Source organism: Nicotiana tomentosiformis, chromosome 3 (genome assembly GCF_000390325.3).
Source record: "Nicotiana tomentosiformis chromosome 3, ASM39032v3, whole genome shotgun sequence".
Classification (NCBI taxonomy): Eukaryota; Viridiplantae; Streptophyta; class Magnoliopsida; order Solanales; family Solanaceae; genus Nicotiana; species Nicotiana tomentosiformis.
In genome coordinates, this window is record NC_090814.1 from 15,318,789 (window position 1) to 15,331,466 (window position 12,678).

At 32.4% G+C, this 12,678-nt stretch overlaps 1 protein-coding gene across 5 annotated transcripts; it reads right to left on the minus strand.

Moving 5' to 3' along the window:
- Positions 1 to 3,397: 3,397 nt before the first annotated feature.
- Positions 3,398 to 10,039, minus strand: LOC104095991 (uncharacterized). 5 transcript variants are annotated; one of them, XM_070196738.1, is made up of 9 exons: positions 9,849 to 10,029; positions 7,109 to 7,297; positions 6,186 to 7,028; positions 5,805 to 6,102; positions 5,300 to 5,509; positions 4,920 to 5,093; positions 4,546 to 4,743; positions 4,352 to 4,465; positions 3,398 to 4,120 (listed from the first exon to the last, which is right to left on the minus strand). In XM_070196738.1, the coding sequence occupies exons 3-9, from the start codon at positions 6,989 to 6,991 to the stop codon at positions 3,770 to 3,772; spliced, it is 2,151 nt and encodes a 716-aa protein (XP_070052839.1). In that variant the 5' UTR covers positions 6,992 to 7,028; positions 7,109 to 7,297; positions 9,849 to 10,029; the 3' UTR covers positions 3,398 to 3,769. The 5 variants fall into 5 exon arrangements, with proteins under 5 accessions (XP_070052839.1, XP_009600555.1, XP_009600556.1 ...); XM_009602260.4 differs by having other exon boundaries at positions 6,186 to 7,297; positions 9,849 to 10,039; XM_009602261.4 differs by lacking the exon at positions 9,849 to 10,029 and adding an exon at positions 9,152 to 9,296 and having other exon boundaries at positions 6,186 to 7,297.
- Positions 10,040 to 12,678: the final 2,639 nt, after the last annotated feature.

Genomic DNA, 12,678 nt, shown 5'->3' on the forward strand with positions numbered 1-12,678 from the left:
ATACGATTCTACCACTAGACTTTTGATGTTTGTTTGTCTAAAACTTACGTTTTGCTTATTTGTATTCTTCAACCATGTTTATTTGCGAAAATAACCGACCGAATTGGTCATTTAAAAAATATTTAAGTTAACTGCCGCGTTAGTCGGTAACTCGATCGGTTTTGTAAGTGAATTGACCAAAGATTTGAGTTTAAAAAAAAAACCGACCGACTTGGTCGGTTTTTTAAATGAAAATTTTTATTAATTTAAATAGATTCAGTTGATTTTTAAAAAATAATTTTTCCTTTAAATATTACCGATCAAATCAATTAGAAAATATGTCATACCAAAAAGTCGATCGACTCAATCGATTTCTTAAAAAATTGAGAAAAACTTATTTTCAATCTGTCAGTATTTTTGGCCGATTTTTCGATAGGAAAATAGCATTTTTTTAGCAATGAATGTTGTTCCTAATTTGTTTGGTTTAATTGTTAGTAGTATTTATGTTGAAAAAAATGTCTAAGAAAGAAGGTGTTGAAAAAGATATCTGAAAAAAGTTGAAATTGCAATAAGAAAAATATTTTTTGCACTAGATTTTATGATGTTATTCATAATTTGTTTTTGCAAGATTTTATGTTTTCCTAGTAATTGAAACTTTTATTTTTGTTACAGAAATTGTTCTAGTTATGCTCTATCGTTATTGGAATTGTCTTTTGTTCGAGTGATTAGAATTTTATCTCTGTACATGAAAATTTTATTTATTACACTTTTGAGTTGTGAATTACCTTTTCTACCCTAAACAGATTGTCATACTTAAAGTAGTAGATGGTACCCAATTTTTACTTTGTTATTTTCTTGCAAATATATAATTGAATAAAAATAATAATGATGAGCCTGATGATGGAGTTTTTATAAATGAGGTTAATGATGATAATGTACTTGATATGTCAGCGAAATATTACTTAAAGTTTTGTCTTAAAAATTCATGCATAACTTCTCTTAGGAAATACATGAAAGGCATGATTAGGGCGAATATTAAATGAACAATATGATTTGACAGCAACAAGAAAAATAACAATAGAGGAGAAGATTGTTATGTTCTTAATAGTTGTATGTCATGGTATAGGAAATCGAATGATTCAAGAAGAATTTCAATATTCTAGAGAGATTATTAGTAGACATTGTGATAATTTTACTAACATATCTGCTTATTAACTATGTATGAGTAATTCTGCTTATTTCATAGTAAATTTTTTATTGATGTATTTAGTGTGTTTGGATCACCATGTCCAAAGTAAAATCATTTTACCAGATATTCAATATTGCTTTTGTTTAACTATATATTAAATTAATTAACGTTAATATATATTTGTTATTTTAATGTTTATATATTTTAATTAATAAAAATAAAAACTTAAATAAAGTCTTTATTAATGAATATTCAAAATAATTTTTCTTTTTAAATAATTCGAATTGTAAAATGAATATTGATACTTGTCTTCTACCATAATTTGATATTCAAAGCTTTTTTGGAAAAGATTGGTCAAACACAATTTGCTTATCAAATGGTCAAACATTTCTCAAAACAGTTGGTCAAACACAAATTGTTTCTCTCTAAAAAATACTTTTTTTGAAAAGTTATTTTGGCAAAAGTGTTTCTCAAAATTAACATTTATGACAACTTGGTCAAACAGGCTCTAAAAATATTAATCTCTCTCTTAATTTATGTGGTGGAGCTCGAATTTTGAGAGTCAAATTTCTTAATTATGACTCTGAATTCAGACATAGAATATTTAAGCTTTTTGAAACAAAATTAATTTATTTAAAAATTACGTTAAAAGTATTATAAGTCACAATAATTAATAATTTAAAATATCTAAAAGGCATATATAAAAAATTAGGGTAAAAAAACCTCGTTTGACTCTAAATTAGAACGAAGGGAGTAACATTTTGTTGTTGAAGAGAGAAGTAAACTCCTTTTGGGTTTCAATATAATATAAACCTGTCTTCGACGGAAAAGATGAGTTCTTCCTTTTATTTGAGGAAAAAAAAACTTATCGGCATAGTGAAAAACAATTTATACCATCAATGCAATCGCAAACCAAAAAGTAAATGATTCAGTAGCAAGAGATCTTCAATTGCTTTTTCTGGAAGTGTTTTTTAACAACCTAGTGATATTGCGAATTTTGCACAAAACTATAGAGCATAACATTAAAACGTTACTTTTTATTTCTTGCAATTTCGTGCAGAATTTAGTTGAAGATCCGAAAATTATGTTACCCCCTCCTATAGATTCTCTTTCTTATGGAATAGTTTTCTTTTACTTTTCTTTCGTTGATGTTGATAGAAAATAAAATAAGTACTTCATATAGGAAGACCTGTGTGTTAATTTCTCAAAATATACAACTAAGAGGAAAGTCAAACTCATTAAAACTTGATGATTAATGGGCTTGTTTATTTAGGCCTCGTTTGTTTGTAATTAATTGAGGTTTGAATCTTAATCATTCAGATCCCATACATCAAGTGCGTTTGTTTTTAAAGTCTGAATCTTAATCATTCAGATCTTAATCATTAAGTTTGTTTTTTTTTACTTCACAACCACTTAATTGGTCTTAATAGGTCTGTATGATTAGGATCTATAACAAAGACTTAATTTCATTAAGATGCTATCATCCACATTCATTATTAATTGCCACCACCGCCTACCATTATCAATTGTTACCATGCCACCCACCACCACCATACTCAACCACCACCACTACCACCACCACCTCCTCATCCTCAATCATAGCCGCCACCATTATCGACAACCACCACCCACTACCCCCACTACCCCCACCACCATCATTCTCAACCACAACCACAAATTCATCCACCTCAACTACCACAACTAACCAACCCACCACCATTACCCACCATTATTAATTATTACCACCACCATTCTCAACCATAATCGCCGCCACTACCAATTACCACTAGCTACTACTCAGAATCACCACCATCAACCAGCGCCTCTAGTCGGCATTCACAAGCACCACAGTTAGTCATCACCACCACTAACTATCATATTTTTAAAAATATATATTTTATTAATAGAATATCATATTAATTAGTATTTTATTTGAATTTTATGTTTATTAATTTTCAAATAAAGATAAATTTTATACATTGAGATGTTAAAAAGTAAACAATCTTAATCATTTAGTATTCAGATCTTAATACACAACTTAATATTCAGATGTATATTCAGATTCAGATGTCTTAATCTTAATGCATATCTTGATATTCAGATGTGTATTTAGATTTAGACGTCTTAATCTTAAAGTAAAAAACAAATGAGGCTTTACTCTACTCTTGTGCAATACCGTGACGCATACTTGAGCATGAATATCTGACATTAAAGACACGAATCCCAGAGTAATTCAAAGACACAACACAATCTTTAATGATTTAGCAGGTGATAAAGTTGCAAAAACTATACATTTAATGCTATGAAGACTTGCAAAGACCAGACCTTAAACAGAAAAGAACTCCTCACTCTCTTTGCTTGAACTTAAGGAAAGAAAACAATCAACTTCTTTCTTTACTTTTTCTCAATGGTACAGTCATATGGATTTCATATACAGAGAACCCTATAATTTGGAGGACGAAAAGCTCTAATCACTATTTACTGCTTGCAATTGTTGTATGAACTTCTACTAAGTTTCTTTTCCAGATTTCTTCTTGCTCCATACCATGATCTTGATACAAAATCTCAAAGTGTAATTCATAGCACACTCAAAAACTGGCATTATGTTGTCTGCCAAACCTCACGAAGAAGATCATACCTCGTATTCGATCCAATAAAACCCGTTTCTTCCTTTAGTTTAGCTTTTCCATTTCCATTTTGTGCAGAAGCAGGTGATGATGGCATTTTATCAATAATGCATGCTAGAGGAGAATCTATTTCCTCCAGTTCCTCATCACTGGTGTATCCCTTCCTTTGTATAGCAGAAGCACTCCGAGACAAGTGAGACTTCCCATCAACTTCTGCAACTTTTTCTGCAACTTCAGCAGCAACAGGAGGTTTATATGCAACTGAGGCAGCAGGGTAAGGGAAACTGCTGGAAGAGTCTCCTGATAATCGACGTGCTATGATGCACTGCAAACATTGTGAGATAAAATTCATCAACAGAAACCTCTTTGCAAATGTAGCTTGATATCCTAGAAAAGGAAAAGTCAGTTGTACTGGCCAGTTTGGTCAGTTAATCACATTGTTTCCATTTCCGTCATTATTTTTATCATGGGCGTCTTTGTTTCAAAGTTGTAGTTAAGGTAACACTTCTAAATAGCCTTAAAATACAAAACTTGAACTAGCTAAGAGTAGGCAAACCTCGGCATTGAGAGCTTCTAATAAAGCGCCAGGGACAGGATCAGGACAAAACTCATCTGGAGAGAAGTTACAGAGTATTCGCTTAACCAGTGGAAGACTGATAGATGGACAAACCTGCAGCAACATTTAAAATTTTCACCAAGACTAACGAACTATTGACCTCTACGCATATTTAGCAACACCAAAAGTTGTACCTCCATTCTGATTGTGCGGTCCATTAGCATGTCTTTTGGAAGCATGAGAAGATCGCTTAAGGCATTGAGAAGATGGAAATGCTCTGGTTGATTTCCACCTTTCCTCTGATCATCTCCGAAGCTGCCTTCATCATTTTGCCCGGAATCTTCAGCATCTATGCCAAACAAATCAGTAAGACATCTTGACCAATTACCAACCTGCAAAAAAGATATACCATCAATATCAAGAGCATGGCCAATGAACAAAAGATCATAAAGGTTCCCATAGCACATAGCCCATTGTTGACAATTTGGCAGCGAAACAGTGCAAGTGCCAAAGGCAGGAAAAATTTTCCAAATATTTCCAAAACAAGTTAATAGTGAATAGTACTTACTGAATTTTTCAGTTGTGCACCCGAACCAAAACTCAAATCTCCGGCTGGAATAGGCAACACCTTTGAGTCAACTATTGGATCGGATATGGGATCAGTTGGGATCTCGTGAGCTGACTCACGAAGAATTGCATTGAACATAGCCACATCCAGTCTGGCAACACATTGTTCAATGACCTGAAAAGGTACATATATACAGAGGCATAAAGCTTTTAGACTAACAAGTGAAGCTGAAACCAATTATAGCTAGTAAAATACAGCTAAAATGGAAGTGTAGAAGTACTATGAGCTTTTCCTTGATCACCTGCACTCAAAAACTAGGGGAGACAGAAGGGTAGAAAAGATACGGAAAATGCAAAGTAGAAACACCGGAGATTACTTACCCTTCTAGCCAAAACAGGCAAGCAACCACATTCATGGCTTCCTGCACGTACAGGACATAATCTCTTCAAAGCCTCCTGGAAAGCATTCTTCCATAGGTTAATGGAAAAGTTACCTTGCTGCTGGTCACCCAAGGCAGGTCCTAATAATCGTCCAACAGATTTGCTGGCCTCTGGATCATCAGTGGGAGATTGCATATTGGGAGTCAAGGTCTGTAGCCAAAGCGATCAATCAGACACATTAAAGCTGTTTGCTTACTATTAAATAACATACAAAAGAGTAATAGGCTTAAGTTTCAAAGTAATATAAGTTTTAGATATCAATTACTTAAAAACCTTTTTATTGATGGCATGTTTGGCTAAATCCTATAGTTACCATGTATAACAGAACATAAAAGGTTTACTTATTTGGTACACCAGAATATGATTTTCACTTAATTAGTGTTGTCTACATGTCAATTCTAATTGGGAACATCAGTACAACAGGCAGCTAGGTACATTTGATTACCTGCCACCATATTGATTCAACGATCCGCAAGAAAATCCAGGATTCTACTCTCTCTAAGGCAGCTGTAAAAGTTCTTGTTTCTTGCCAATCATCCAAAAACTGCAAAAGATCATGCTTGCTAGATTGTTTGTTTCCTGGATGTGTTTTCCATTTAAAAGAGGAAATCTTTGATTCAGTTTTCTTTCCTCCACCATTTGACTCAGTAATCTTTACCAATGAGCTTGGGCTACAGGAACTTCCAAATGCTTGAGAAATGATTACCCTCAGAACAACAGCATTTGACAGCCAAAATGTTAACCTTAATGAGAAGGGAAGAAAAATGTTAGGCTAATCCAAAATACAAAAGTTCCACATGATCCAATAATTGAAAGTATAACACACCTTGCCACATCGTTACCACATGACTTGGCGACCAAAACAAGGCCGGAAACTGTGTTTTTAGCAACTGTAGCTCTTTTGTCTTGAGACCAGTACTTACATGCATGAAGGTAGAGTCTAGAAAGGCGCCTGGCAGGTGTGTGCAGCTTATGTGCAGAACTGCCATGCTCGGATACCACAGAGTAAAGAGAAATTTCAAGGGCAGCAACTTCTCTCAACTCCTCCTCAAGTTTCTCAAGCCTTGATTCCATTTGGCCAATCTTTTGCTCTAAAGCTGCTTTATCTTCTTGTTCGCAGTTCTCCTCAGTGTTGACTGTTTCATCATCACTTCCAACACTTTGAGCACTAATTGAAGTCTCATCCAAAATATCTACTGGATCAACCTCTTTAACCAATTTTTCATCACCTTCTTCTGAGGAATCTGATAGGGATTTCGGATGGACTTTCATATTTTTAGAGTTGTCATTGACACTCTTGGATGTCACTTTAGATGGATCCTTTTTAGGTGTTTTCGCTTTGTTTGCTGTACTCTTTGTTGCCTTAATCTGTGAATTATTTGCTTTCTGGTCAGATTTTGCTCGTTGTGCCGGGGAAGAATTATTTGTTACACTTTTGGCAAGCTTTTTGGAGACCTTAACAGTCGAAGCTCTTTCTACATTCTCATCTTCAGGTATTTGTGGATCTCCTTGAGATGAAACTGAATCATTTATTGTATCAATATCTGATTCCTCTTCCATCCCCTCTTTGGGTTCACTCTCCATATCACTAGAATGATCATTGATTTTATCCTTGACCTGTTTGTCAACCATTTTACGTGTTTTTGATTGCTGAGTTGCTTCCTCAGACCTGTAGACATCATCCACATAATCTATAACCACATTTTCATAAACTTCAGTGGGCTCTGTGCCCGTGTTTGAATCACTTACTAAAATACTGGACTCTGGTTTAGGAGGTGAAGCTTTATGATCAGTCTCTTTTGCTTTTAATGTTTTGCCAGTACTCTTTTCCTGTTTGTAGTCTCTTTTCTCAGTCTTTACAGCACGCTTTGCTTGATTAGTGTTTGAACCTCGCTTCCGTTCAGTTTCCCTCATGCTCAATACACTTCACCTGTTAATCTTCAGCAAAGAAGAAGCCATGATAAGCAAGAAAATAGATAATCAAGCATCACTAACAGTACATTGTGAATCGATAACGAGTGAGCTTTATCATGACCAGATTATAAGTATGCTAGATATTACAGCTTTTAATTTAAGATTTTCCAAGCCTAACCACTAGCTAAACAGCGTTCACTGTCAAAACAATTTGGAAAAATTGACCTTTACTGGTTAGAATCAAAAGATGATGCTTAATAATTTCAGATTAAGCAGGCACTATTTGAAAAGCAGCATCTAGAAAAACCAAAAATGTCATTACTATGATACTTCTACATGATCATACCTACAAATATTAAGTTTAAGCTGTTGAAGGAAGGATTGCTAATGATTAAGGTCATTATTGTATTCATTGTTTAACATAAGAGCCATTTCAGATCAACTCCCTTATGAAGATGAATTATTTTGACACTTCAAATTTAGAGCTAGTTAAGAGCAGGTCTGTAAGATGGAAAGGCAGCTTGTATTTTCTAGTTAACTAGCTAAAAATAACAGGGGTCAAGTAAAATGTAACAACTACTTTACATCAATGTTACAAAGGAGTAGGGCAGAAGGAGAATCAACCATCTCTTAAGTAGTATTGTGACTTTTTTTTGTTCATAAGCCAAACAGTACAGTATTAATGAAGTAAATATGCACTATTTCAAATATAACAAAGTTATAACTTCACACAGTCTTACACTGAGTTTTCACTATTTTTGAAAAAACTTAATCAAGTTTACATTCAAATACTGTCCAGAAGAAGCAAATTGAAAGGAAAAAGATTGGTCAACCAAATAAATCAAAAGCTTAGTCTCTAGTCAAAGCCAGAGAAAAGTTTTAGTAAATGAAATCTCATAATCTTTCTCGCCTCTCTCCATCAACGCCTTTCTGGAAACTAAAACTCAACCAAGATGATTTGAAAAGTTCATTCAACCCTTGAGAACCAGTAATTTTAGGATCTTCAGAAACAAAAAGATCCCAAAACTTATCAATATTTCCCAGCAACAAAGTGACGAAAAAGAAGTCTCACTCAGGAAAAAGAAAATTAACCACTGGGAAAGAATCTGATAAGGTAGCCAACACTAGTTATGAAAAAATACACACGTCATTTAAATTTCAGAAAACCATTTTGTTTTCTCCATAGCAAGCAGAACATCAGAAAAATGAACCGGGACAAAAAAAATAGATAAAATTCACACAAAATTGTAGATACTTTGAAGAAATAGGATTAATAAAACGGAAAAAAGAAGAGGCAAAAGCATTAATGAAGAGGCAGTTAAAATGTGTCGGAAAGGTGAAATCTAACTCACTTTGAAGCAGACAACATTTTGCAGAAGCATTTAAGTGTCAAAGCTAACTCAAATTTATGAACATTCAATGAACAAATGGAGGAAAAGAACAAAAATCAACACAGCAAAAATAACATTAGAAAAAAAAATACTGTTGTAGCAATTTCAGTAAAAAGGGCCTGTTTTAATGGGGGGGAGATGACGGTTACAGTAACGTGGAAAAGTAACTGCCAAATGGATACACGCACCCACGATCTTCAAAATATTTAAACCACCATTACGAAAAACATACAAATTTCCAGAACTAAATATATAGAATAATCAAACCGTCATTTCCTCATTTTCCTTTTTAATCTATAAGAAAATTACACATTTTTATAATCACACAGTTTAGCTTTAAGATACGATTTATAATCACAAAATTTAACTTTAAGATTTTAATCACAAAATCTCAATCTCATTTTTGTTTTTAAATTCTGTGCCCAATCAACAATGAACATAAAATGAGAAAAGTAATATTAATAACTAAAAATAAAATATAATATACCGAAAGCGAAAAATCAAGGCTAAAAGGACAAGATCTAAGCAAACAGAGAAGAGAAAAACTTGAAACAGCGGAGCGGATCTACAATGTTTTTTCGCAGTGGATAAAAAAACAATGTGCTTCGTTTCGTCAATTTCTTCCATACATCCAAAATTCAGTAAACGACAAGGAGAAGAGTATAATAACAAGGCCTCATATATTTATAAGTACATTCACGCTTTTATTGAAACTGCAACTTGCTGTATCACTACGTCACTATTTGAAGACCGCATTCTTCAGCAACAAAACAGCGTAAAATGTAGAAAAAATAAAAATTACTAGAAAATTGCATTCTTCAGCAACAAAACAGCGACAAATTTACTAAAAATAGGGAAAATTCACTAGAAAACAAAATGTTTCAGCTGGAAAACAGCGAAAAATCTGCTTAATGAGGAAAAATTACAATAAAACCTCATTCATCAGCAGTAAAACAGAGTCAAATCTACTACACAGACGAAATCGCGAGAAATTCTGCTAAAAATGAGAAATATATTAGAAAAATGCATTCTTCAGCTGTAAGCTGAATTATTATTTATTAAACTGCATTCTTCAGCAGCAAAACAGCAAAATTATCAACTGATTTATTATAAACTAATACAAAACCGCATTTCTTAAGCTGTAAAACTGCGAATAGCCAACTGAAAAAAGAGAATCGACTTACCGAAGGTTTATTTAATGAATTGCGAGATAGATTCAAGGAGAAGAAGAAGATGAGATGCTTCAAAATGCAGCAGCTTCCACGTTCACTTTCTCTCTATATATATATAGGTGTGTGAAGAATTCCGTTCTGACTTCTGAGAGACTGAAAGTGTGTTTGCGAAAATGTGAAGAGAAGTGGGAATAATGTGAAGAAGTATGGGGCATTTTTAAAAAGGCTTGTTTTTATTTAATTAATAATTAATTATTATTAGGTTGATTAATTAAGATTACGGGAATCAACTTGAGGATGTGACCGGTGAAGGGGGTGTCGGTGGAGGGAAAGTGACCGGTGGTTCCCGGTTACGTTACGCGTCATCATGACTCCCTTGTAAATTGCGCTCCATTATTAAGTCTAACATTACCCTAACCGGATAATGTAGCCATTATAATACATAAATTACCATATAGTGAATCATACTCCATCTGATTCAATTTTAAGTCGAATAAAATTGTTCTTTGATCACTTTTTTTGAAAAGTAAATTTTATGCCTGAATTAATACCAAAAATTAGTTCATATAAATTAAAAAGGATGAAGAATATATATATATATATATATATATATATATATATATATATATATATTGGTGAATATTTGAAGAATTATTATATGGTGATTAATAGAGAATTTATTAAATCAAGAATTGCAATATCATTTGAAGAGTAAAAATTTACTAATTATAACATGCAATGATCTTTAAAAGCTAACTAAACCGAATGGAATGCACTGTACCGAATCGATTATTAGGTATTTTAATAAAATTATAGGTTTTTATATAAATCATAATTGTACTGAATAATAGGGTAGGATCTTAATTATATCAAAATAAACTTAAAAAATATCGTCGTAGCGATAAATTTATATATGAAAAATATATTTCATACATTAAGTTTAAAGATAACAAAGCATTAAATTTTTTTTCTAGGGCCTTGGGATTATGAAAATGACTAAGCCAACAGGTAATTAACAACCAAAGTCTTACTCCCAAACTTATTCTGCTAGGCATGTTGAAATTAAACGAGCTTAAGTACCAAGCAACAAGGTTGGATATCTTTCTCTCGTGTAATTTAGATTTCACTTGCTCAATACTTAATCTTCTAATGAACTATATTCTTGAATCCCAATTTTATTAATATTTTTTACTCATTTGATTTATATTTCTCTTGTCTTTACTTAATTCATTTTATGATGCCATAAAAAGTGGAATGGATCTTTATGATCTCACCCTCTTTTATATTCCCTTGATTCATCACCTCTCAAATAGTCAGTTTTATGCGAGTATGCATATTATCATGTTCTAACTTTTACTAGCGATTCTTACATAATATTTTTCTAAAAATACCAAAAATTAACCGAATCATATTAATAATTAAAAAAAAACAGATGATTGAAATGATTTTAAAAAGTATAATTTTAACTATATAAAATAGAGTAACCGAAAAATAGATATGATATAAAGTTTATAAAATAATCTATGGAACCGAACCATTGACATGTTCAGAGATTGTCCTATCCTATACTTGTTTTACTGCTTTCATTTCTACACTTGTATATATTCTCTTCTATAACGATTAATTTCATAACAACTTCAAGTCGAATAAGCTGGAATTTACCCTTTCCTCTTGCACTTTCGTGTGTTAGTTATCACAATATGCATGAAACGGAATGACCAACAACACTTGTACTTAATACTTACTAGTTATGAATAGTTTCTATTACCTGTAAAAAAATTTATATATACTGAAAAATGAATTGGCGTCAGTTGCAGAGTTTATATAAGGACTATTTTCTTTAATGCTGGAAACTAAACGCGTAAGAGTAGAATCTTTCATATTGTAGTCGAATTTGTTAGTATTATTATCAATAATTAGTAATGCAAAGTCGAAAATCTTTTATGGATCTTTTTTTCTTCTCTCACTACTTTGTTTTATATGAAAGAGACAAAAGTCTATATGGATTAAAAAGATCTTTTCTTTTCTCTAATTATATTGAATTGTACTTTATTAAACTTGTAAAGAGCTAGAAAAAAAGAGTAATCTTGCGTACGTAAAAATGGGTCTGAAGGTAAAACTGATCGATTTACCCCTTCCTTGGGCGTGAGATATATAAATGACTTGTTTCGCTAAAATTATTTTTCATATTTTGAGCTTACCATAAATACGTCCAAATTTATGCTTGCTAGAATGTATCCAGGTTCATTCTCCTTACATAAAAATTCTAGAATAGCTAAGTTTTTATTTTTATAACAGCTATAAATTAATTCCTATAAATGTTCTGGTTTAAATTATTTTTTTATAATAGTTCAGCATCTTGGCCAATATAAACGAGTCCAGAACCAAAGTGTGGTTCTTTTGGACACAAGAGACCGAAATATATGAAAAAATAAATTGGTAACCTTTCTATATATAACGCCCTTTTAAAGGGCGCTATACTTTAATGTTAGTTTTGTCCGTTAAGATATAGCGGGGTAAATAACCGCGCTATAACCAATGTTTGCATTTTAATGCATAGCGCTCTAAACAAAAGCGTTATATCTGTTTGCATTTTCAGTAAGATCTGCTATGTGCCCCCTCTCTCTCTCCATTGATGGCACTAATTTTCTTTTTCTTTTTTTTCTGGTTTTTTTAATTCATTTTCTCCACTTGGGCTACCCAAATCTATTGTTTTTAATTCATTTTTACCATGCCCCACCTATGAGGAAATTGTAGTTTTTTGAACTTTACATAGTAGTATTTGAACATTGTAGGAATAATTTACTCCATTATTATCGTAATTTTTAAAATGTAGATATAG

Bases quoted from the DNA above. Each gene is read 5' to 3' on its own strand.
- LOC104095991 (XM_009602260.4), bottom strand. From the start codon at position 7,273: ATGAGGGAAACTGAACGGAAGCGAGGTTCAAACACTAATCAAGCAAAG. The intron at 5,510-5,804 runs GTAATCAAATGT...CTTTGGCTACAG, and splicing joins TTGAATCAATATGGTGGCAG to ACCTTGACTCCCAATATGCA. The intron at 4,744-4,919 runs GTAAGTACTATT...TCTTTTTTGCAG, and splicing joins GTGCACAACTGAAAAATTCA to GTTGGTAATTGGTCAAGATG.